This window comes from Gymnoscopelus microlampas, assembly GCF_963454915.1.
Source record: "Gymnoscopelus microlampas genome assembly, chromosome: 13".
Taxonomy (NCBI): domain Eukaryota; kingdom Metazoa; phylum Chordata; class Actinopteri; order Myctophiformes; family Myctophidae; genus Gymnoscopelus; species Gymnoscopelus microlampas.
In genome coordinates this window covers 34,925,307-34,947,707 of record NC_139950.1, presented here as the reverse complement: position 1 = coordinate 34,947,707, position 22,401 = coordinate 34,925,307, and the positions used below count along the sequence as shown (strand labels likewise).

At 41.9% G+C, this 22,401-nt stretch overlaps 1 protein-coding gene across 1 annotated transcript in view; it reads left to right on the top strand.

Moving 5' to 3' along the window:
• The window catches only part of LOC311058450 (disintegrin and metalloproteinase domain-containing protein 12-like), a 111,871-nt gene that overhangs the window by 48,611 nt on the left and 40,859 nt on the right, over positions 1-22,401 (top strand). The window contains exons 4-10 of the mRNA XM_084075906.1: positions 11,056-11,134; positions 15,151-15,227; positions 16,613-16,802; positions 17,883-17,948; positions 20,240-20,311; positions 20,912-21,081; positions 21,205-21,289. Coding sequence (XP_083932032.1) covers positions 11,056-11,134; positions 15,151-15,227; positions 16,613-16,802; positions 17,883-17,948; positions 20,240-20,311; positions 20,912-21,081; positions 21,205-21,289 — 739 coding nt within the window. The remainder of the gene's footprint in view (positions 1-11,055; positions 11,135-15,150; positions 15,228-16,612; positions 16,803-17,882; positions 17,949-20,239; positions 20,312-20,911; positions 21,082-21,204; positions 21,290-22,401) is intronic.

Here is a 22,401-nt window from a genome sequence, read left to right as displayed (position 1 = left end):
TTTCTGGTCCCCCTGGTGTTTGTCTTTCTGAAGTGATGGACTGCCAGCCTTGGCTCGGTCTGTGCCAGCCTTGGGCACCACATGACACACACAGCTGCCAGGCCAGATCCCGAGATCCGGGAGTTTTGAAGCTGTGTTCACTAACGACTTAGAACAGTGGTTTTCAACCTTTTTCATGCCAAGGACCCCTAAATTGATATACATTTGGCCGCGGACCCCCATCTGAAAATGTTTTGTGCCAGGGACCCACAGAAGCAAAGATTTGACTTAAACATTTGCTTTAAAAAATATATGTACTCAAAAATAGCATATCTGCAAGCTTATAGCGCGGCACTCGGTGCCGCGCTATGACCGTGTAGATCTGCTATTTTTGAATAGCCAAAGCTAAGTGGTTAAAATGATTGTGACGCTATGTTAACTCATTTTGCTGGGGACCCCCTGGTACCCCCCCCAAGGACCACTGGTGGTCCCCGGACCACTGGTTGAGAACCACTGACTTAGAAGTGTGTGTGTGTGTGTGTGTGTGTGTGTGTGTGTGTGTGTGTGTGTGTGTGTGTGTGTGTGTGTGTGTGTGTGTGTGTGAGACAGAGTATGTGAGAGAACATTGTTGATGCTATCACCTAGAGCGGTCAGCCAGCTTGGCAAATGTGCAGCATGTCCTCTTGCAGGTTTCCTATCTGGATGCGATATCGTGTCAAAACAAATGTCAGGATTTACGAGGAGGGATGCACGCCTCGCATGTTCCGAGTCAAAAGTTTGTGGAAGTTAATGAACGAGTTCATGCTGCTGCCGATAACCACAACTCTGAGGTGATGCGGGGTCATTTACAAGAGCCGCACTCAGTGTACGTGACTAATCTCTCGTGGAGCCAGAGTAAAAGAGTGAAGGAGCACTGCTCTGTAATAATTCTTTAACTCAGGAGATTTTTTCTTTTGCTATTCGTTCCCACTCTCTTTCCTCTCTCCCTCTCTGTGTGCTCTCTCTCTCTCCCTCTGTCTGTCTGTCTGTCTGTCTCTCTTTCTCTGTCTCTCTCCCCCTTCCCCTCCCTCCCTCTCTCTCAATCCCTCTCTCTTTCTCCTTCACTCTCTCTCCCTTCCTTCCTTTGGCTTCATGCACTACAGTGCTCCCACCAGATCGGTGCCTAAGCTAAAGGGACACGGTGCTATATGTAAATCAATTTGGAGCGCAGCCGTGTGTGGAAATAGAATTAGAGCTGTCGACTAGAGCCAGGCCCCTCTCCCTCTCTCTCGTACTGTAATATTCTGCTCTTTCTCACTTATACCAGCAATGCCGTAAGTAGTGTTTTGTGTGTAGGTGTGCATGCTCTGTAGATGTATATTGCACCTCTGTACTGTACATACAGTAGGGTGTGTGCGTGCACGTGCTCTTGTGTCTGTGTGCATGTTTGTGTGAAATGAAATCACCAAAATGAAGGATTTCTTCTTTGGAGAATGCAAGGAGAGGCACTGGATTACTCTCAAATGGTTTCATGCTCAGGGGGAGCCGGGTCATGGTGAATTATTACACAAAAGCATAGAGTCACGTGTAGTCAAACGAGGCCCAGCTTTTTCCAATTTACATGGACCGTTATGTTCTATGTGCGACATGGGAAACAGCTTGACGTCCATGTCACTCATGCATGTGAACGTGATGTCAGAAGTCGTCTACCCTCTGACTAAGGAGATAGTAAGCAGTCGTGGGAGAAGTACTCCGATATTTTGCTCGAGTAAAAGTAGCAATAACACAATGTGGAAATATTCCGTCTTTTTTTCAAAAATAGCAGATCTCAAGCCTGTAGAGTGTATGTCTGTGTGTGTTCGCGCGCACATGCAGTCGTGTATGCATTTTGTTGTCAGTGGGAGACGACTGGGTGAATGACAGAGCAACCTTATCTCATCATTACTTTTGTCGTAGAAATACTTTTTGGAATGTGATTTAAGGAAAGGTATAGACTGTAACTCTTAATGTTTTTGATAATGCTTTTAATTTAGTCAAAACCACATTCCATTTTTTTCTGGCTTCTAAATTAAAGTATGTGTTAAAGTTTGATAATATTCATTAAAATCCTGATGAGCAGTTGGTGTAGGAGGTTTTCACATCATTAAGAAAAACAGTATTTTCTGTCTCCCTGAGGCGCGCTGCTAAAGAGATCCTCATTCATCACTATTAACCTGTGCAGCTATCACTGAATGGCTAATTAGACGTTAGCCTGTTTATTGAAATGCAACACACTCTGTGGAGGCCAGAATCAATGGTTATTGACTCAAGCAATTGTAGAAAATTTGCCCAACAAACTGTTGAATATTTTAAAGGGTATCGCGCCTTCTGTTTGTCAGCTTGTCCAAGCAGAGCTGTAGGGTGCACCGTGGTAGGTATGTAGCGACAATGTGTCTGTACTGTTGCACTACATTAATGACTAGCAAACAGGTCTATGATATTGATATTTCTGTCCTAATCATTTATCCCCAATGGAGTGAAACTGAGATCTGTATGACAATGTCCTACTCTGCACTGAATGACAGTTTGATGCCCCTCAATCATCACCAAAGGCCAAAATAGTGACCCAGTTTGTCTTTGTGGAAAACAAAGCCGTTTCGTTCATAAACAATGGTCCATCCATGCACCATTCGGCTCATTTGAAGAACGTACCAAAAATAAGTCGCACAATTTTTGGTCAGGATGCCTGCTATGAGATCAAAGTCTATGAAACGGCAGTCTATGGCATTTGGGTGACTGTTGCCCGACACTATTTTCAAATGCTGCCGTCAGGCAACTGTACAACGGAAGCGCTGAAACGGTTCAAGGCTGTAAAGCGGACTTCCTTTGTGCCACTTTCAGGGGGAGTAATTACAGACTATGTAGCATTCGAAGATTGTGGAATAGTTGTCTGGAAGAGAGACTAGGTGACTGTTAGTCCCTCTAAACCAAAGGATGATGATTATGCTAGTAGCCATTGTTGCGCCCCAAGTGTTGGGGCTTAACACTCGGTTGTCTAAGCAGTCAGCCTGACCGATTTTGAAGTCGATTATCTTTGCTCGTGAAGCTCTGCAGAAGGTTCTCCTTCCATGACTTTTCCTAAATATTCGATTCAAATCATCTCAGTTTTTTTCCCATCTGAAACGTTTTCTAAATATGAAATTAGGTATCATCATACCATCCCTGAAGTAAGTTTTGGGCAAAATTGTCTGCTCTCACCCTTGCTCCCCCAGGCAGAGAACTTCACACCTCCAGACCACCTGGCGACGTGTCATCGTTCTAGTTAATGGGATCATTTGCATTTCGCTGTCAGCTTGGAATTTGGCAAAGCGATTTTCCCCCTCTAAATAAAAATGACAACTGTGTTTATAATAACTCCAACCCGAACCCATAAACCTAATCTGTAAATGTTGTATTTTGTCTGAGCAATGTGCCTGCAAATAACCCAAACACAATTGACAAGGAATTAAAGAAAGTAGGTAGCTGAAATATTGCACTTTTACCTTAGCGCTAGGTATACTCTTAGTTGCTTGTTTTAGAAGAGAATGCACTTTAGACTTCTGGTGATTAGTAGTTTTCTTGCCTACCTATGTTGAATGCACTTATGTTGAATGCACTTATTGTAAGTCGCTTTGGATAAAAGCGTCTGCTAAAAGACTGTACTGTAATGAATTGACACTCACTTCTGCTGATTATAGGAAAAGTGAGGGAGACCTCTGAATGTTGTGCACCCGGACGCTTTCAACATCAAGGCATCGCTCTCTCTCTCTCTCTCTCTCTCTCTCTCTCTCTCTCTCTCTCTCTCTCTCTCTCTCTCTCTCTCTCTCTCTCTCTCTCTCTCTCTCTCTGTCTCTCTCTGTGTCTCTCTCTGTGTCTCTCTGTGTGTGTGTGTGTGTGTGTGTGTGTGTGTGTGTGTGTCTCTCGCTCTCTCTGTCTCTATGTCTCTCTCTCTCTCTCTCTTTCGCATGCAGTAAAATCCTCAGTGTTGATGACTCCAAGTAATAGTCTGTGACGTATGCGTAAGTGCCTTTTAGACCTGTGTATACAATAGGTCTGTTTGTGGTGATGCTTGACCTATGAATTTATGAACCGTGTAGCTCTCGCTACAGCGATCAGCTGTTTCATACGTATCTGGGCACATGAAGAGTCTGTCTCAGGCTTCAGACATCAGGCATAAATTTTACTTTGGAAAGTTAATCTGTGTAACTTCAGTAAATATTGTTTACTCCAGTCCAGTGAATCATTTTTAGGCTATAATCATTCATATAGGCTATCCATTTTTCACTCAAGAGTGTAAATTTAACCATTTCCTAAACCCTGTTCGTGTGCCTAATTCAAGCTCACCGCTACAGCTTCACGTTCCCAGTTATAGATATTATAATTTTTATAATAGCCTAAACCAAATGAAGTGACCAAAACCAAACTCAAACATGTGAGGTTTGAGTGGGATTGAAATGTTAATCGATATTTATCGATAAAGACAATAGTATCCCCGCTGGGGAGAAGGTGTCAGAGCGTGTGGAGCTCCGAGGGGAGACAGTGGCCAATGGAATCGCAGGAAAAAACGGTCAATTTGATCTGAAGTCTGTCTGTGTGGTAGTTGGCCTTACTGCCGTCATGCGAGTGTTAATCAAATGTAACCGTTCTGGTATCCAAGAAACTCTCTTCCATTCTCGTCGCCTGGGAATGGGAAGGTTCCCGGTTCCTTGAGCAAGACATGTTTAGTTGCTCTCTCAGGCACTGTTCATAAGCTGCCAACTGCTGTTAAAAATGAGCTGAAAAGAAAAATATGTTTTTCACACTTTTAGAGCATGTGGTCATGATGGGGACATTGTTAACTAGACATGCCAAAACAATTGGGGGGGATTAAGTCCTTCAAATTCATGGCCAATATTTTATTGCCCTTTTTATCAAGAAGCAAGTACAAAAAGCTCATTGTTGCTGCTGGTGACTCCATTCCTGCCATTACCAATGTCATCGATGGAAACATTGCGACAAGAGAATGAGATAGAACCCAAGAAATGACAGTATAATATATGATGCGAGTGTGTTTGTATAATTAATGGTACTAGATGGACTCTTAATTATAGCCTACATTGTGGGTGTGTTTGTTTGACCAGAGGGACTGTGTGTGTGTGTGTGTGTGTGTGTGTGTGTGTGTGTGTGTGTGTGTGTGTGTGTGTGTGTGTGTGTGTGTGTGTGTGTGTGTGTGTGTGTGTGTGTGTGTGTGTGTGTGTGTGTGTGTGTGTGTGTGTGTGTGTGTGTGTGTGTGTGCGAGAGGGAGTGAGAGAGGGAGTGAAAGTTGAGCAATCAATTATCATGACACATCTCTCATACTCCACATGAGCATTTCACTCCTGGTTTTGTACTGTATTAATTAATACTCTGATAATGTTAGCATGCAGGAGGATAGCATTGGACTGGAAACCCTTTTTTAATCCATTTCAAGGTTTCAGGATCCTCCCCCAGCAGAATAGTAGCCCTCAGGTTATGCAATGCCACACATTGTCGCTCTGCTCCGTCCATAGACTAATAACTCTGTTGTTTTTACTCTTGGTATAATTGGGGGTTGTCTGCATTTATTGCTGTCCGAACACCTTTTTTCATGACATTACCGTATTGATACTGTATTTATTTATTTTTTATTAATACTGTATTGAACTGATACTGTGTTTTTTTTACTCAACATTATTAATCCATGTGTGGAGGGCCAGGCACGTTTTTTTTCTTTTAGTTCTGTTATAACCTTGTGTCTGGTATTTAGCTATCTATCACTCTATTGGCCGCCCGCCTACCTGACCGACCGACCTATCGGTTGATCGATCGATCAACAATGACTTGACTTCACCCCACTGATGACCTCACTGATGACAGTCAGGGGAATGTCAGAAAAGGCAGTGTAAGCTGTAGTCAGACACACATTACACATCCATGACCTACTGTACTAATTAATACACAGGGAACCTTTGCCAAGGAGTTGATTACAGCCAGATTCCATAATGTCAAGCCAGTGGCTTCAAAACAGTATGGCACAGCAACAAGGGCCACTGTGCAATAAACCAGCTTTAAACAGCTGCCCTCAAAGACCAACTTTGTAGATTTTCTTGGAATTAGCATTCGCATGACACAAATCCAGTCTGAAGTCCAAACACGACCTCTAGGGCAGCAATCTTAATTTGCAATCTGTTCAGTGTAAGGGAGCAGTGAATGTCGACTTTATTTCCGGGACTGCCAAAATGCGATATGGATAACGTTTGATACAGTTGAAATGGAAAAATATGAGTTGCATTAACCACTTATGGCCTATTTTATACGTTGCACTCTTTGAAAATAGCAGATCTACAAGCTCACAATGTGTCGCATCATAATGCGTTATGAGCTTGTAGATCTGATTTGTTATTCAATTTGACAAAACTTGAAGAATTCTGAATAACTGACATTTTCTGATACAAATAGGGATGCCAGGGTTAATGTAGCTAAAGCTTATAGTAGTAAGAAGTCTGTATCTTTGGCAGACAGCTATGCCAGGGAACCATAGATATAACATAGTATAGTAAGATGGGTCATAATAAGTAGGGCTGAGCCGAATGGCTCGAAGCCCCGAAGCTTTGTTCAATGGATTGGGATTTAGATTATAATTCAGATTATACTGTTGGGTCCAGCTTCTGTGTTTTGTGCTCCAGAACTTGATTTGCCAATTGCGTTAGTTGGAGAAGCACCGCACACTTCCTCCTCACTGGCTGATGTACACAGTGGTGTATTTTATTCATTTGACCCAAAGACCAAGGAGATATGAATTTTCGAAGATCTTTACTCTCATCCACTTCCTTGTTAACTTAAAACTTTAAAATTTTGTATCTCGGCTCCTGAGTACTTTTTTTTTCCATTGAAAAATCTCTGGCATGAATAACAATAGGCAGTGAAAATAATTCAGGCAGTCAATGTGTTAAGTAGTGTAGGCGAGTCTTGATTAGACATTTAAGAGCAGCTATGATCAATCATATGTACCAGTAAAATTGGAAAAAAGTAAGCCCACATTGTTTCATGCTTCATTCGCACTTTACATAAATAGATGTGCATGTATCGTTACAATGTTTGAAAGGACCCCGGACAAATCATTTTACTTATAATACTTTCTGTGCAAATAGCTTTGCATAGAAAAGGGAATCCGGCTCAGCCTTACTTAAAAGCGCCCAACTTCCAAAGTATTCAGCTTCATAGCCACCTACTTTGCTGGGGGACCCGATAATGCTTATTGCTATGGATACCGTTCATTCATATAACCACCACATCTAATGCCATTTAATGATGGCTAAAGATAGCCAGGGTAAATATAATTAACCAATATATAACTTTTGCGTCAACGTTACCTTGACTCCATGCATGCTGTGTTTCTGCGGGGCTTCTATGTACATAAATAGCACAGTCACATCAGTAGCTGCAGTGGTGGCAGTAAAAATGAACCAGTCGCAGTAAACTGAACGTTCCAAGTGCAGTATAATACTGAAAAATAGCTGTAAAATTCAGAAATGGCGATACAAAATGTTTATGGAATCTGGTCCATTTCTGCTAACTGTAATCCTGTTATAGTTTATATAATAAAAAGAAAAGTGATATAGATATATATACTGTGTGTGTATGATATATTGATATACATGATATATTTATGAGTTCAGAGGTCTTATGTGCCTTTTGGATCGAGTCCTGATGCTCCTATAAGCCAGTTGATGGCAGTGTGAACAGTCCACTGCTGGGGGGGGGTTAGGATCTTCTACTGTAGGAATTCATCGTACGCCTTTACGTGTAGAGGCAGGTGGGTGCTGGTGATGTGCTATGCTGTTCTTTGTTGTCGTTGTTGTTGTTTTTTGTCTTCTCTACCAGCAGTGATGTAGCCAGTCAGGACACTCTCAATGGTGTACCTGTAAAAATTGCAGACATTTTTCACAGCAGACATTTTGATGGGTAAACACAGCTGAAGGTAACAACAATAAGTGTGCGCACGTGTTTCATTTAGGTTTTTACTGCGTGCCAGCCTGGACAGCTCCTGTCCTGTTAACTTCCTGCTGGCACACAGAAACACTCACAGGAAATGAAACGCACACACAATTAACGTTAGCTATTATCCTTCATCTGCATTTGCCTGTCAAAATGATAGCTGTGAAAAGGGTCCATTGTGAAAATTGATGATTTGAGTGGTCAGTCGGAGCCCCATCAGTCAAATCACTATCTGCATACAGTCTTATGCAGTGGCGGCAATTAAAATAAGTTGTCCGCTGTTATATGTACTGTAGTTGTTTTAACGGATTTTTGATTTTAAATGCTCAAGCAATATTCATATGACTCTCTATTTTGTCAGAAAGTCTTATACGGTAGCTGTAAATATACTGTTACTGCTCCTAGTATTGATGATTTCTTGTATGGTATTGTATTGTATGTCTTTATATGTCTTGATTAATTGAATACACAGGACCATGGAAACAAGCCCTCAGGGCTTTTTGTGTTATCCTTCTAGCTGTACCTCAGTACTTTTTGAAAACTTTTAATAAAGTATTCAATCAATCAATCAATCAATACATAAATACATCAATAGACCTTTATATACAAAATTATTAGTCAGAATATTCACATTAACTCATCCACTGCCACTGACGTAATTGACGTAATTAACCAATACTGCCACTGACGTAAAAAACATATTTTTTCCCCTATTTTTTTTTCAATTTTTTTTCAATTTCTTTTTTTTTTTTCAAATTTGACCCAAAGACCAAGGAGATATGATTTTTTCGAAGATCTAGACTCCCATCCACTTCCTTGTTAACTTAAAACTTAAAACTTCTGTATCTCGGCTCCTGAGTACTTTTTTTTTTTCAATGAAAAATCTCTGGCAGTGGGCAAACTCAAAAAAAAAAAAAGTTCTGGCAGTGAATGAGTTAAAATACAGAATCTGATTTGACAATTTCAATTCTACAGTGGAATAGTGTAGGGCCCTGCATGGCATGCAGCACCATCATTTCTGCACAATTTTGCCTTGAACAAACGCACCACAGAGGCCCCCATGCATTGATGACTTCGATGTCCATTCATAGGAAAGCACAGCTTTTCCTAAGAATGTCCTTTCTATACTTTTCTGTGTATATGCAAGGAACACTTAAAGCAATCTAGGCCCAGCCAATCAGTAAGAGAAACTCTAATGGACTAACTGTATGGAAACGCATTTAGCCAGATGTTGCACTCTGATGTAGGTCCCCAGTGTCGCACATTTTAAATGAGGCATAGGCTACTAAGCCTCTGGAGTGATTACTGGCTGCTAGCTTATCAGATTTGGTTTAGTGGTTGCTAATGGCATGATAAGGCACATTAAGGCTATAATGGATATTTAATGAAATAAAATGTAGTCAAGCTAAGGGTCTTCTCTTGATCATCCCATGGAGTGGGGCTGGGCGATATGAACAAAATCAAATATGACAATAATTTTGTCGCAATACCTCAATATCGATATTTTTGACGATAATAAAGATTTTCTTTTGTGTTTAATACATGTACCCCATGATTGGTACTTTTTATGAATTAGAATTAGAATCTATATTTATATTCGGAAAGAGAGAGAGACGAGCATAGGTATTTTGTTTGGGCTTGAGCGATGGGATGAATATTTGCAATTTAAAAAAAGACAACACTTACAGTATAGTCCGTATTACGATATATCCATGGTCCCAGACGATATCTAGTCTCATATCATGATATTGATATGTTGGCCCAGCCCTACCATGGAGTACAGATCTATAGGTGAAGCACGCACATCAAACATGAAATAAAAGTGCTCGGCTCAACTTATTGAACACTCCTGAAGAATGAAGAAGTGGGCGATGCTATTGGACTTACTCACCTCTAATCTTGGATGTTGGTCCATGCAAGCTGTGTGGGTTGGCAGTGCACCGTGGGATATGAATGCTCCCCGCCGTGGCATGGACGCATGCCTTCCATTTTTCAAATCCTTCTCCATCCCCTCTGTTGATGTGTCTCCTCTGAATTAATGATGTTTTTTACATCGTAAAAGAGGCAGATGGTCTTATTTTCTCTCCTACCCATCATAATATTATGTTCCCTAAAAACCTTTCAGCGGCCTGTTGATTCGTTTTTCTTAGCAAGTGTAGTATGCAAACGCTGTAGTTTATGTAGCGTTTGCAGCTGCCTTTGCAGCTTGTTATATGTCGTTACATTTACGAGGTTCGGTTGTCCATTGACCAAAACTTTTGAGGAATGCTGTCTGTATATGCACTCACATTCACACACACACACACACGCGCGCGCGTGCAGATCATTCCTCTTGATGACAGTGTGATTATGCAGCTGCAGAAATGTTTCTACCGATCCATTGACAAGTCCCTGCGGGTGGGACTACTACACTATGTCCATCATCTGCTCATGGCCTGTAATGGATTAACGCACGTGCGCAGGTGCACACACGGACGCAAATCATCTTACTTATACATGCACACTAGGGTTGTCCGATATTGGCTTTTTTACCGATAACCGATATACCGATATTGTCCAACTCTTAATTACCGATACCGATATCAACCGATACCGATATATGCGGGGATTATTGTGATTAGGGTAAGCTCAAATTTCATATCACACACACCATATACAGTAAGAACTCCTGTAACTTATTTATAAAGCCAAAAAAAAAAAAAAAAAAAAAAAAAAAATTTTTTTTTTTCAAAAACCGATACCGATATTTTCCCGATATCAATTTTTATGCTAATATCGGCCGATAATATCGGGAGGCCGATAATATCGGACATCCCTAATGCACACAATTGTTCCCATGAAATCTGAAGTCTCTCATACCCTCTAGAATGTGTATTTCAATCGCAAAATCCCCATATACTAAATACGTTAAGTCTGAAGTCTAAATATACTGTACTGGAATTCTGAATATAAGTAAGAAAAGAAAAGAGAAAAAAAAGCCTAGCCTGTAAGTCCTGAATTTCCAGTGCCCTAAATAAGGCCTGTGCTTTTTTCACCCTCATACAAAGTATTTACAAGGTCTGTGTTTTTCTGCTTCTGTTTTAGGGGCCTATTTTCAAGCCATTACACTGAGACGCATTACCTGGAGGATGGGAGTGCAGTCACTGGTGCTCACAACTTTACGGTACGGTAGCAGTTGAGTGCATGTGACGTTTATGGTTGAGTTGACATGCAGGGGTGCGTATAGAGGCTCACTTTGTAAAAGCTGACCCTTTAGAAAGGTCACAGAGGAGCTCTGTATTTTTATTTTTTGTTTTTTAAGGATCAGATTGCCCAATGTTTCTCAAATGGGGGTATGTGTACCCCTAGGGGTACGCAGAGGTACTACAGGAGCTTGTAGATATGCTATTTTCACTACTTTTACAAAAGAATAATTATTTTTTTCATTTGAAAATAAGACATTTTAAACTAAGTGGGATATTTACTTGCGTTATTAAAATAGGTCTGTGACCAACCACTATATTTCTATGTCCATTTGGTTGTTTGAAACCATGAAAACAAATGATGCGTCATTCAACGGTGAACTTTAACAAATTAGTACATGTAGTTGTTGTGTACTCTCCATCTCTCTCTCTCTCTCTCTCTCTCTCTCTCTCTCTCTCTCTCTCTCTCTCTCTCTCTCTCTCTCTCTCTCTCTCTCTCTCTCTCTCCCCCCCCTCCCCAACACACCTTAGGTTTTTGGCCCACTTTGCATTCAACCCTAGCATCACCTCACCTGTTTTAAATTTACTCTGACTATGTTGGCCATGTCGTCAGTGGTAGTAAATAAAAAGCTACGGATAAACACTTTCTAGTAATGCTTACCAGGGGGTCCCCAGCTAAATTATACTAATTGAGTGCCAGAATTGCCAGAATTATTTCAGAATGATGTTGTCCCAAGTAAAAAAAAAGTGCTTAGGAAGCGAGATACAGCCTTTTTCAGTTCTAGGTTAAACAAGGAGTGGATGGAGCTGCAAATCTTCAGATGATGATATCTTGGGTTCTGAACATGTTTTTCAACGTGTCATTGGCACGTTGAGCCATAGCAGTAAAAACACGTGAAACACGTTAATGGCACTCAATGAGTTAATATAGCGTCACAAACACTTTTACCACTTTAACCATATTTTATACTTTGGCTATTCAAAAATAGCAGATATACAAGCTCTGAGCGCTATGAGCTTGTAGATCTGCTATTTTAGAAAAATCGTGAAAATCGCGTTATTTTGGGGGTCCTTGACATGAGAAAGTTTGAGAACCACTGTTCTAGTAGTAGATGCTCTCATTTGAAGAAAGATGTAAGGATGGCTTCACAACATTACAGCCGGCAGACGTTTCACAACACAGGGCTCCAGACTAACATTTTACAGTTAGTGATGCAGCAGTGATGCCTCTTTTAAGTGTTTCAGGGAGTAGCACAGAAATTGGTTGCATGCATTTTGCACCCACCCCCCCGTGGGTGTCGTCGCGGCACCCCCCGCCGTGACTCCCCCGCACGGGCAACTCCCGCCGCGGAACCCGCGGGTCCCGTCGCAAACACAGACACACACACACACACACACACACACACACACACACACACACACACACACACACACACACACACACACACACACACACACACACACACACACACACACACACACACACACAGAGAGTGGGCGGGGTGTATGGTGTGGAAGCAGGCTAGCTCACTGGCAGAGCGTGACAGACATTGATGTTGCCATGATGGCCTATTGTAAGCGCTTTAGGGGCAATTCTTGCTTGTAGGGCTCGTGTCGCCCGAAACCTGGTAACGTTATCTCCCATTGTTTGACACATAAACGCTAATAATACGTTGAGATTTGATAAAATTGAGAAACAGGCTCCACAGTTAAGTTCAGATGGTAATGGTCAATGGCTGTGTGCAAATTCAGAGCAATTGCTCCAGTCACTGAGGAGAACCGGGCAGCTTTTTATGACACCACGCACTACACTACGCACTACAGAGGTTTGTCAAATTATATGAGGATGGGTCCATTTGGTCCATTTGGTTACCAACTCTCCATCATTTAGCTGGGGACCACCTGGAACTCCCTCAAGGACCACTGATGGTCCCCGGACCACTGGTTGAGAACCACTGCTTTAGGTTGTAGGCTACTTTGCACGGGAGAAGGCCACCATAGTATACTACTGTGTACCCCATGAGAGACAGAGGAAGACATGCTGTCAGTGGGTAGTTCAAAGGAGCATGGTGGATAATCAACCAAAATGGACCAACTGTTTTACAAAATGCGTGTAGACTACAATAATAATATACAAGAAACTACAAAAGTAAAGTGGGCAGCATAGTGCAACCAATTATATATATTTTTGTGTTTTGTCTGCACTGGACAGATGTACGGTCACAAATGCCACCAAATATTTGGCAGTCCAGAGCCCTGTAAGCCATTTCAGATACATTAACCACTTAAACCCAAGCGTCCGTATTTGTGTAAAGCTTTCGCTGAAAATCAACAAGATCGACAAGCTCACAGAGCTTGTCGATCGGCTATTTTCAGCTAAAGCTTTCCCCACTATAACAGAAAACTTAAACCATATGGGGCTTAAGTGGTTAAAACATTTATGATGCGGTGCAGAGGCTGTGATTTGTGATTTCAAAAACACAGTTAACTGTATTTTTCTCCTCTGGCAGCTGAGTGGAATTGAAATCATGGCATCATTGAACAGTGGGGAGGACAGTTTGACAGCCTCCTGACAGCTTGGCGGGGGTGAAATACTTGGTAATTTGGCACTGACTGACAATTCCATTCCCACAAAGCTTCGACAGTGTCCTCTGCTTCCTTTCTTGTTTACCTTTCATTTCAAATGTGGGGGTGGTGCAAGCACCGCACCTCGCTTTCAAAAACATACTTTATACAAAAAAAAAAAAGAAATGTATTCTAATGTCAGGCTTGTTGGTGAATCATGAAAAACAATCAAACACTGGCCCTGTTCGAGGTGTTCACGCCACTGGTTCAAACGGTTCGACCCGTTCCGAAATGGACCGGCGAGTGACATTGTTAGTCGACCCCTATGCGCATAAATAAAAACTGTTTTAATAGAGACCCGGTTTGAAACGGACCCAACGATAATCAGACTAGGTCCAAGCCAATCAGACTGCTGTCCTAATACAGTGTGATACGATGTGTCACACAGCGTTATTATCAACGGAAACAAATCTATGGTTCACCGCAGCATGGATCAGGGTTTATTCATTCCGTCAGTCTGGGCGAGAGGACGCCAACGCCAACACCTTGACAAAACGGTATTCTGTCGCAACGACGTGTCACACATTTTAGTGGTAATAGAAACGAATTGCCCAAAAATATATTCTTTATGGCTGCTCTGTTTTCAAGGTTAACGTTGAGCTCTCTGCCATTCGAAAGCGATATACATCTTTTTTTTTTCTCTCACCAGATGCATTGCTTTTCTCATTCGGGTGACCATTCTGTTTTTGTAGCATTATGTGGAAGAAAGAAAAAAAAATACCATCCACAAGAATTTCCTCTGGCAGTTCAGTGTTGACACTTGGCATTTCTGGAACTGAGGAATAGCTAACAGAGCGACAAATGGCAGTTGATGTTGGATGGCGTGGGGCAGACTTGAAAGAGTGCTGCTAGACAGTAAATGGACTTCTGTTTTGCCTCCAAACCAGACACTTCCCCCCTGCTGGTTCTCAGACAAGACAGCAGTCTCTCTATGTCTCGATAACCTTAAATGGCCTCTCTTCATGCTTAGGTGGACCCGTTTGCGTCGCCATTTTGTGGCCACTCCAGCTGAACAACAAAGGAAAAAACGATTACTGTTATTGCTGCCACCTTCTATTTATGTCGCCTTTGTGTCCAGCCGTTTAGGTCATTTTGATTTCAAAGAGCCCTGTTTGTATGGAGGAGGACAGAAGGGGGACATATTCCACAAAACAAATCTGAATGAATTGACCTTAATTTAGGGCAGTGTCAGTGCAGTTGAGGGTATTTGGTCCTCTTTTTGATCAAAGGTAAGAGCTGCTGCGGTAAGAAATGTGACGTTCACCTCAATTACTTTAAGGGTGTTGCATAAAGAAAGCGTCAACTGTCTTACATCGTCTGACATTGTCTAACTAAAATGAAATTGTTTTTGTGAACATTTGATCTATTACAGAATAACTGCTATTACCACGGAGAAGTGCAGGGACATCCAGAGTCTGATGTCATCCTCAGCGCCTGTTCTGGCCTTCGGTAAGAAATACATTGGTTTTCTGTTTCTTAATTGCCTACAGCTGTCTGCCGTGTTGTTTGTATTTGTACAAGTCAGTCAGCATGACCCTCAAGCTAGTTTTATACTGAAAATAGCCGTCCTGCAAGCTTACATTACCCTGTAAAGCACTTTGAGCTGCATTTATGTCATGAAAGGTGCTATATAAATAATAATAATAATTATTATTATTATTATTATTACAACGTGACACGTTGTAAGCTTGTAGATCAGCTGTTTTTGGTATACCAAGCCCCTCAGTTTTGTACAACTTCAAGGCTCTTGTCGGAAGTTGTCGCAAGTGAGGTCAAAGTTGAAGGTGTCCTTATTGTAGAGAATAACAATGCCAAAGTGTTTACATTCAAAATATGACTGCAAATGAAATATCATCATGTGATAAATTACATGGTATTGGAATGGCATAGACTGCCATACTCGCCGATACCAGCAATTTTAGGCAGTATCACCAGCTTTTTCCAATATTGGTATCTGGTATCGGAACTCTGCATAAGATATATGAAAGTACCCACAACATCCTGCTGTCATCGCCACAAGGTCCTCGTCATAGTGACCCTATTTTAACAGGTCTAGTGGCCACCAAGTCAGGATCTCTTGGGGCACGACGTAAGCTAACTGAACCGGCCAGGTCACCCCTCCTGTTCTGTATGTTAAGTCCAAAAGTGCATAATTCTTAATGATCTGCACTCACCTTCTCTCATAATGGCACCTACGCTGTCTGCCACTAACGGCCACCTGCTATCAAACGAAGTGGGTTTCGGGCATTAACGAAAAAGCTTGTAGATGCACGGTCATCTGCTGCTTAATTACCCCAACAATGTGGACGCATTATGGTGCCTTTTAACGGTGCAATAAAAGCTAATGGAAAGGAACATTAAGGTTGTCATGAATTTGTGATTAATTTTTTTATTTTAATAGGTGTGCATATTAAAACCTGACTTTAAGTGAATAATCGATGCAGACAGGGTTGCTTTACTGTAATAACTGAGCCATTTATGAAGGTGAAAGCGTTTTTTTTGTTTCTTTTTTTTTTTTTTTTGCACACCAGGCTGTGTAACTCCTCCAGAACGACAGCTGCTGGAGGAGCGATGTGTGGCTTGGCTGTAGTGCCAAGACAAATTGTTTCATAGTTTTAGTTGGCCTCCATGACTCTGTCGGGAGCAGGACAGCCCCACTGTTAGTGCGTTGACTCAGTGAGGAGAAAATGTGTGTCAGCCGTCGCCATATTCCATATTCAGGGGTCGTGTCCAATCTAATTCTCAATTACAGTTATCAGGGCGACATCATCAGACCCCGGCGTGTCACTAGATTGGTTACACTTTCAAGTGTTTTTGTGTTATTATCTCAACAGGGGTTTCATCGCACTCGAAAACAAGACATTTATCCTGGAGCCCGTGTCTGGCTCGGATGATGGTACCCATCTCGTCTACCGAGGGGAGCAACTCAATCTGACCCCTGGGACCTGTGGCCACGGTTTCAACATGTCCTCTGTCAGACCTGACGACCACGTCAGAAGCCCCTTCCAGTCCTTCAGCACCAGGGTGAGATCAGCTGTTCCTCTTAAGTTTTAATGAAATTGAAATACACAGTATTCATTTCACAGTAGTATTACTATCATAAACGTGAAGGATTTTTTTATTTATTTTTTACAGTTGTTTGGTATTGTAGGTGTCAAACCTGTGGAAGGTCAATGGGACCAAATGTAAATGGGCATACACTGAGTCCATATCAGAGAAGGGCCTGAAGGTCTGGCCTTGAATTTGACACTGTTTTTATCTGGGTTCTGAGCCCAGTTTCATTTGGCCCATGTTTTCCACTTCACAGGTTGAAGGGGTGGAGGGGTGGGTCCATCTGTCCTTAGCATCCCAAAGCTGTGCTCTCCCTTTGGCCAGGGGAAATTAAACACACCAACTCCCCCCTGTTTAGACATTTCATATTTAAGTTTAAGGCCTTTCTTTGAATTCCAGAGTCATTTACAAAAAAATAAATTCCTGCCTAGGATTATAAAACGAGATGAGAGGGAGAGAGGGAAAGAGAGGCATGTGTAAAGAAACTGCTATAAGAGTGAGATAGGATTATTTCTATCACAAGATTATATTAGAATGTGTAGAGGAGAGAGGTATGGGGACAGCATACAGTATGTCAGGCAGTTTGGGAGGGTAAAGGGGAATCCGCCCTTGGCCCACACGATGTGTCTCGACTTTAGAAGATTTTAAAGCAGTACTGCCTTAGGTGGACAGGACCTCAGAATAAATTAAAAAACATCCTTCAACATGTTGCTATGGGTCCAAATATGAATAATATGACTTTCTGTATATAATACCTTACAGCCCTTAATTGTGCAGTGTGCCACAAAATATGATGAAATTGTAGGTTGTGCTGTACCAGCTTATAGTGATTTGTCTGTTCTAGTTGTTTGGTTTTTATCACGAAGTTTACTATACTCACAGAAAGCTGTGATAAATCACATGTGGAACTGTGTGTTGTTTAAAGGGACAGCTCGAAGAAAGTTGAATTCTTGTTCAATTGTGAAACGGTGAGCCATCTGTTCACGTTCCCTACCTTGCTTATCTCTACGCCTACTTCTCCTTTTCTCACTCTGTCTCTGTTTTAACTCGCAGCACAAGAGGCACGCTCAGAAGACGACCAAGTACGTCGAGCTGATCATTGTCGCGGACAACAGAGAGGTAAGGGCTCTGCCTCGTGTCGTTAACCCATTCACAAATCCTATGTTTACTCGATAAGAGTTGAAGACAGCATAGGAAAAGCCCTCCAGCCTGTCGCGGAAGAGGCAAAATAAATAAATAAATAACAGGGTTGAGCTGTAATAACAGTAAAGCAGGTCCCCCCGGGCTGCAGAATTAGGTCAGTGTGCAACGAGGAGTGTGGTCTGGTGGAAACAGTACCCCCCCCTCCCTTTTTGACAGGAAGTGCTGAATGATTCCCCAGTGGAACTGACGGGAAACAGGAAAAGCCATGTGGATGCAGAAGACGTCTCCTGTAAGCAGAGATGGGCTCATTCTGGGGATTTCCGCCTGACTGCCCTCCGCCGATGGCAATGACCCGAGCCGGAAGAAAAAGAAGGAAATGTGAGGGGGATAAAATGAAATAAAAAGAAGATCTGAGAAAAGGGAATCCGTTAGTGTGCCTGACTCGGCTGGAAACTGTAGTTATAGGCCTCCAGCAGCAGCACAGGTGGGAACACAGTGGGATGGAAATGAAGGGTCTGTCTCACCTTGGATTTGGATGCAACGCTTCGCCAGGCTGTCATATCTGCCAATAAACCCACTACCCTGTGGCCCTGCCAGTCGTTTCCCTCGCACAAGGAGAACTCCCTAGTTCCAGATGGTCGCAGCTTGACAGTGTGCCTGACACAAAGCAGAAGGTGTTATTTTGAGAATGTCCGAAGCGTTCTCGTTCATATTAATTACCGACCTTGCAGGTGCTTTTCCTAATACTTTTTTTTTTTTTTTCATTTACAGTATCGGGATTTTGGTCTATGAAATTGACTGTCTTTTGAGTTGCCTGATATTTGGACTGAATGGCCATTTCGTTATTACTATCTTATTCAGTGTGACATTGCCTTCTTGTTAGCTGCTTCCTGGGGCCTATTTTTTATTTTTTTTGGGAGGGGGGGCTTGGTTTTTCTTAACGACATGAACCCTAGCATGCCTTTTCTGGACATAAGTGAACATTCAGCGAAAATAGCCGAACAATTTGCAAAAATGGCTACAAAGTCATAACGTGTCACAAATGTGACTCGTTGTGAGCTTGTAGATCGTCTATTTTCGGCAAAGAGTTTTGCTGTACAGGGGGAAAAAAGGAAGGGACCAAGTATAGACCCTTGGGGACCCCGGTCAACTAAGTATACTACGGAGCCCCTAAAGAGACATTAAACTGTAGATAAAACTTTTTTTAGGGTTAGCTTTATTTTGAAAAGTGTTTTTTTTAAGGGTGCAGGGAAAACGACTTTTTAGGTAGCAGGGAAAAAGAAGTTGGTGACATTTCTTTTTTGACTAATAGTTTTTGGGGTAATTTTGATTAAAGTTTTTCTTAAAACCTCACTATGTAACTTTTTTTTTATGAATAAAATGTAATTTTGTCCAATCTGTTTGGTAGAGTATATTGATACAATACAACTTAAACAATTGGGGTGGTTGTATGTTGTCTCCCTGCTCTTCTATTGAGACATTTAGATCGTCTCAAAGGTCATGTATCACCTGGACACAGACAGGATCTGACACGAATTTTGACCTGATGGTCAAGATTCAATTTATCCCCCGAGCAAGCAGGCCGGTTCTATTAGCTGAATGGTAAAAAATTCAACACTTGCGCAGGAATCCAGGTTCAAATCTGCGGTAGAAGAGGAAAGTTACATAGTGCTGCATTAAGTTTATCTCTTAGTTCGGAGCTCGTGGGAACGAGATAAACTTAAAACAAAATTACCCCAATAATATTCGCTGATGAATATTTGTTGGTGTATCATTTTTTTTCTTTTTTTTCTAGCAACTTAAAAAAAAACTGAAAAAAAGTTAATAAACCAACACTTTTAAAAATAAAGATACCTATAAATGTCCCTTTTGGGGCTCCGTAGTACAGTATAGGTTTTTTTTTTTTTTATAATTTGTATCCCTCGATTTTGTAACCCTTTTTTCACCCGATGCCAATTTGCTAAGTGATCCTGGGTACTACACTACAGTATAGGGTTTAAGTGGTTAACCACTCATTAGTGATTGACGTATCCAACCATCGTACACAGCACTAACTTTTGTCCTGTCTACAGAGACCGATCAGCTCGGTTGTTTCTCCAACCTGGAACTGTTTCAGAGGGCAACACCAGACCCCTGAATCGCTTGGCTATTAATTTGCAAAGTGGGTGGGGTGAATGAAAATAAATAATGATTCTGGGGTCCTCTGAGGTCTATCACCGTGTATGTGTGTCTTTCTACCATAGCTGACCTTAGTGTTGTGTGTTCAGTTCCAGAAACAGGGGAAGGACGTGGAGAGGGTGAAACAGAGACTGGCAGAGATAGCCAATTACGTCGACAAGGTAAAAATTCCCTCTTCCCTTTGCACAGGAGGGATAAATCACATTTTTAAAATAGAAATCGTGCTGACAGCAGAGATTAATGGGATGGCCGTGTGATGTATTAATGTCCGACTAGGTAGGACATTAAGCATTGTACAGTCAGAAGACCAATTATCAGCGAGCACAGGCGTTCTGTAGACATGACAGACTTATGCACTCCCCTTGTGAACATAATTAAAAGGGTCTTTGTATAGAATCCACGTTATTCACCCACTCAGGACTAGCACAATTTAACAGATTCATTATCAAGTAACTGCCTGTTCTACTACAATTGAAAAGGCATTCTGGGAGGACTGAAAAAATGTTGATGGCTCAAAGTAGCAGCGTGCTGTACACTCTCTGAGTTACAAAGGGATAGATTAAAACCAGTGGTGGAAAAAGTACTCAAATGTTCTGCTTAAGGTATAAAAGTACCTCAAAATTGTACTCAAGTACAGTACTTGAGTAAATGTACTTAGTTACTTTACACCACTGATTAACACTGAGGATAAGGCTGTTTATGAATGGAAGGGCCCTTCCATTTACACTCCTTCTATTTCCACTCTGATCGGTCTACCGTAGTTCTACAGGTCCCTCAACATCCGCGTGGCCCTGGTTGGCCTCGAGGTGTGGAGCGACGTCGACAAGTGCCCCGTCACCCAAGATCCCTTCACCACCCTGCACGAGTTCCTGGACTGGAGGAAAGTCAAGCTGCTGCCCCAGAAACCTCACGACAATGCCCAGCTTATCAGGTGGAAATCACACATTGTAACAAGGAAACATGTGGGCATTTCAGACAAACGGACCGCTTTTCACCTTGGCACATATTCGTTCTGTTCCTCGCCCTGACTCTTTGTCCTCTGTCATTTCCTCAGCGGAGTTTACTTCCAGGGCACAACAATTGGCATGGCGCCCATCATGAGCATGTGCACAGTGGAACAGTCCGGGGGCATTGTCATGGTAAGTAGCGCACGACCAGTTTTGTTGACAGTAATGATGTACATTTACCTGAGTACTGTACTGTACTTACAGTATGTCATTTTTTTGAGTATCTGTACTTTACTTTAGTACTTGTATTTTTTGATACTACGAATATTGTACTTTTGACTCCACTACATTTCCAGGAAGGGAATAAGTATGTTATGACTTAACCACTTTTGCCCTATTTCAAATATAGTGACATTTTCCCCTATGTTGCCTTTTTTTCTGGAAATTCTTTCTTTGGGAAATGTCAAAATCTTAATACAGAAATGCATTGGCATTAAAAAGAAAATGCACTGTATTTTAATTTGTACTTTTTAATACTTCTGTATTTTTAAAAGCAAGTACAGTACTCCAGTACTTTAACTCAAGTGCCAATTTGAACTTTCACTTGTAGTTGAGTAATATTTGACCAATGAGTATCTCTACTTTGACTAAAAGCACTGGGCTTCAGTACGTTGTCCGCCACTGATGTTAAGTAGCGCACGTCCACCCGGTTCTGCCCCGCCCACTCTTCCTCTGCACCTCTGTCTGATTGTATCAGCACAGACATTGTTCAGGGGCCTGTGCGCTAACACAGTCCAGACATGTTTTAACGCAGGGAAGGTGTTCATTGTTGGGTGTGAGGGCGTTTATGAAGTGTCCTTGGGGAAGTGATGACTGTAAACATGAGGACTTCCATGGCTGCCACTCCCAGGACCCCTTATGCTCTCACCTTTTTAACTGAGTAATCCCACACACTGCACAGTGACATATTGTGTGAAAATATCTGCTATACCCACAGACACGTCGTACATACACCATGTTTAAGGTCGTTTGAAGGTTCATAAGTGAGGCAATTCACCCTCTCTCCTAGCAGGTGGGGGAAAGGCTGTGTGGGGTAGGGAGGTAAATCATCTCCGGGCACAGAGTTTAAACAATTCCATATTTACATTTTTATGAGATGCAATAAATTGCTTATGTCAACTCCTATATAGCGTGCACTAAAATCAAAATCTATTGTTTACTCACAATCATGCTCACACACACACACACCGGTACGGAGTTTAATACACATCATCGATTTAATGCGTGGTGGTTTTCATTGCATA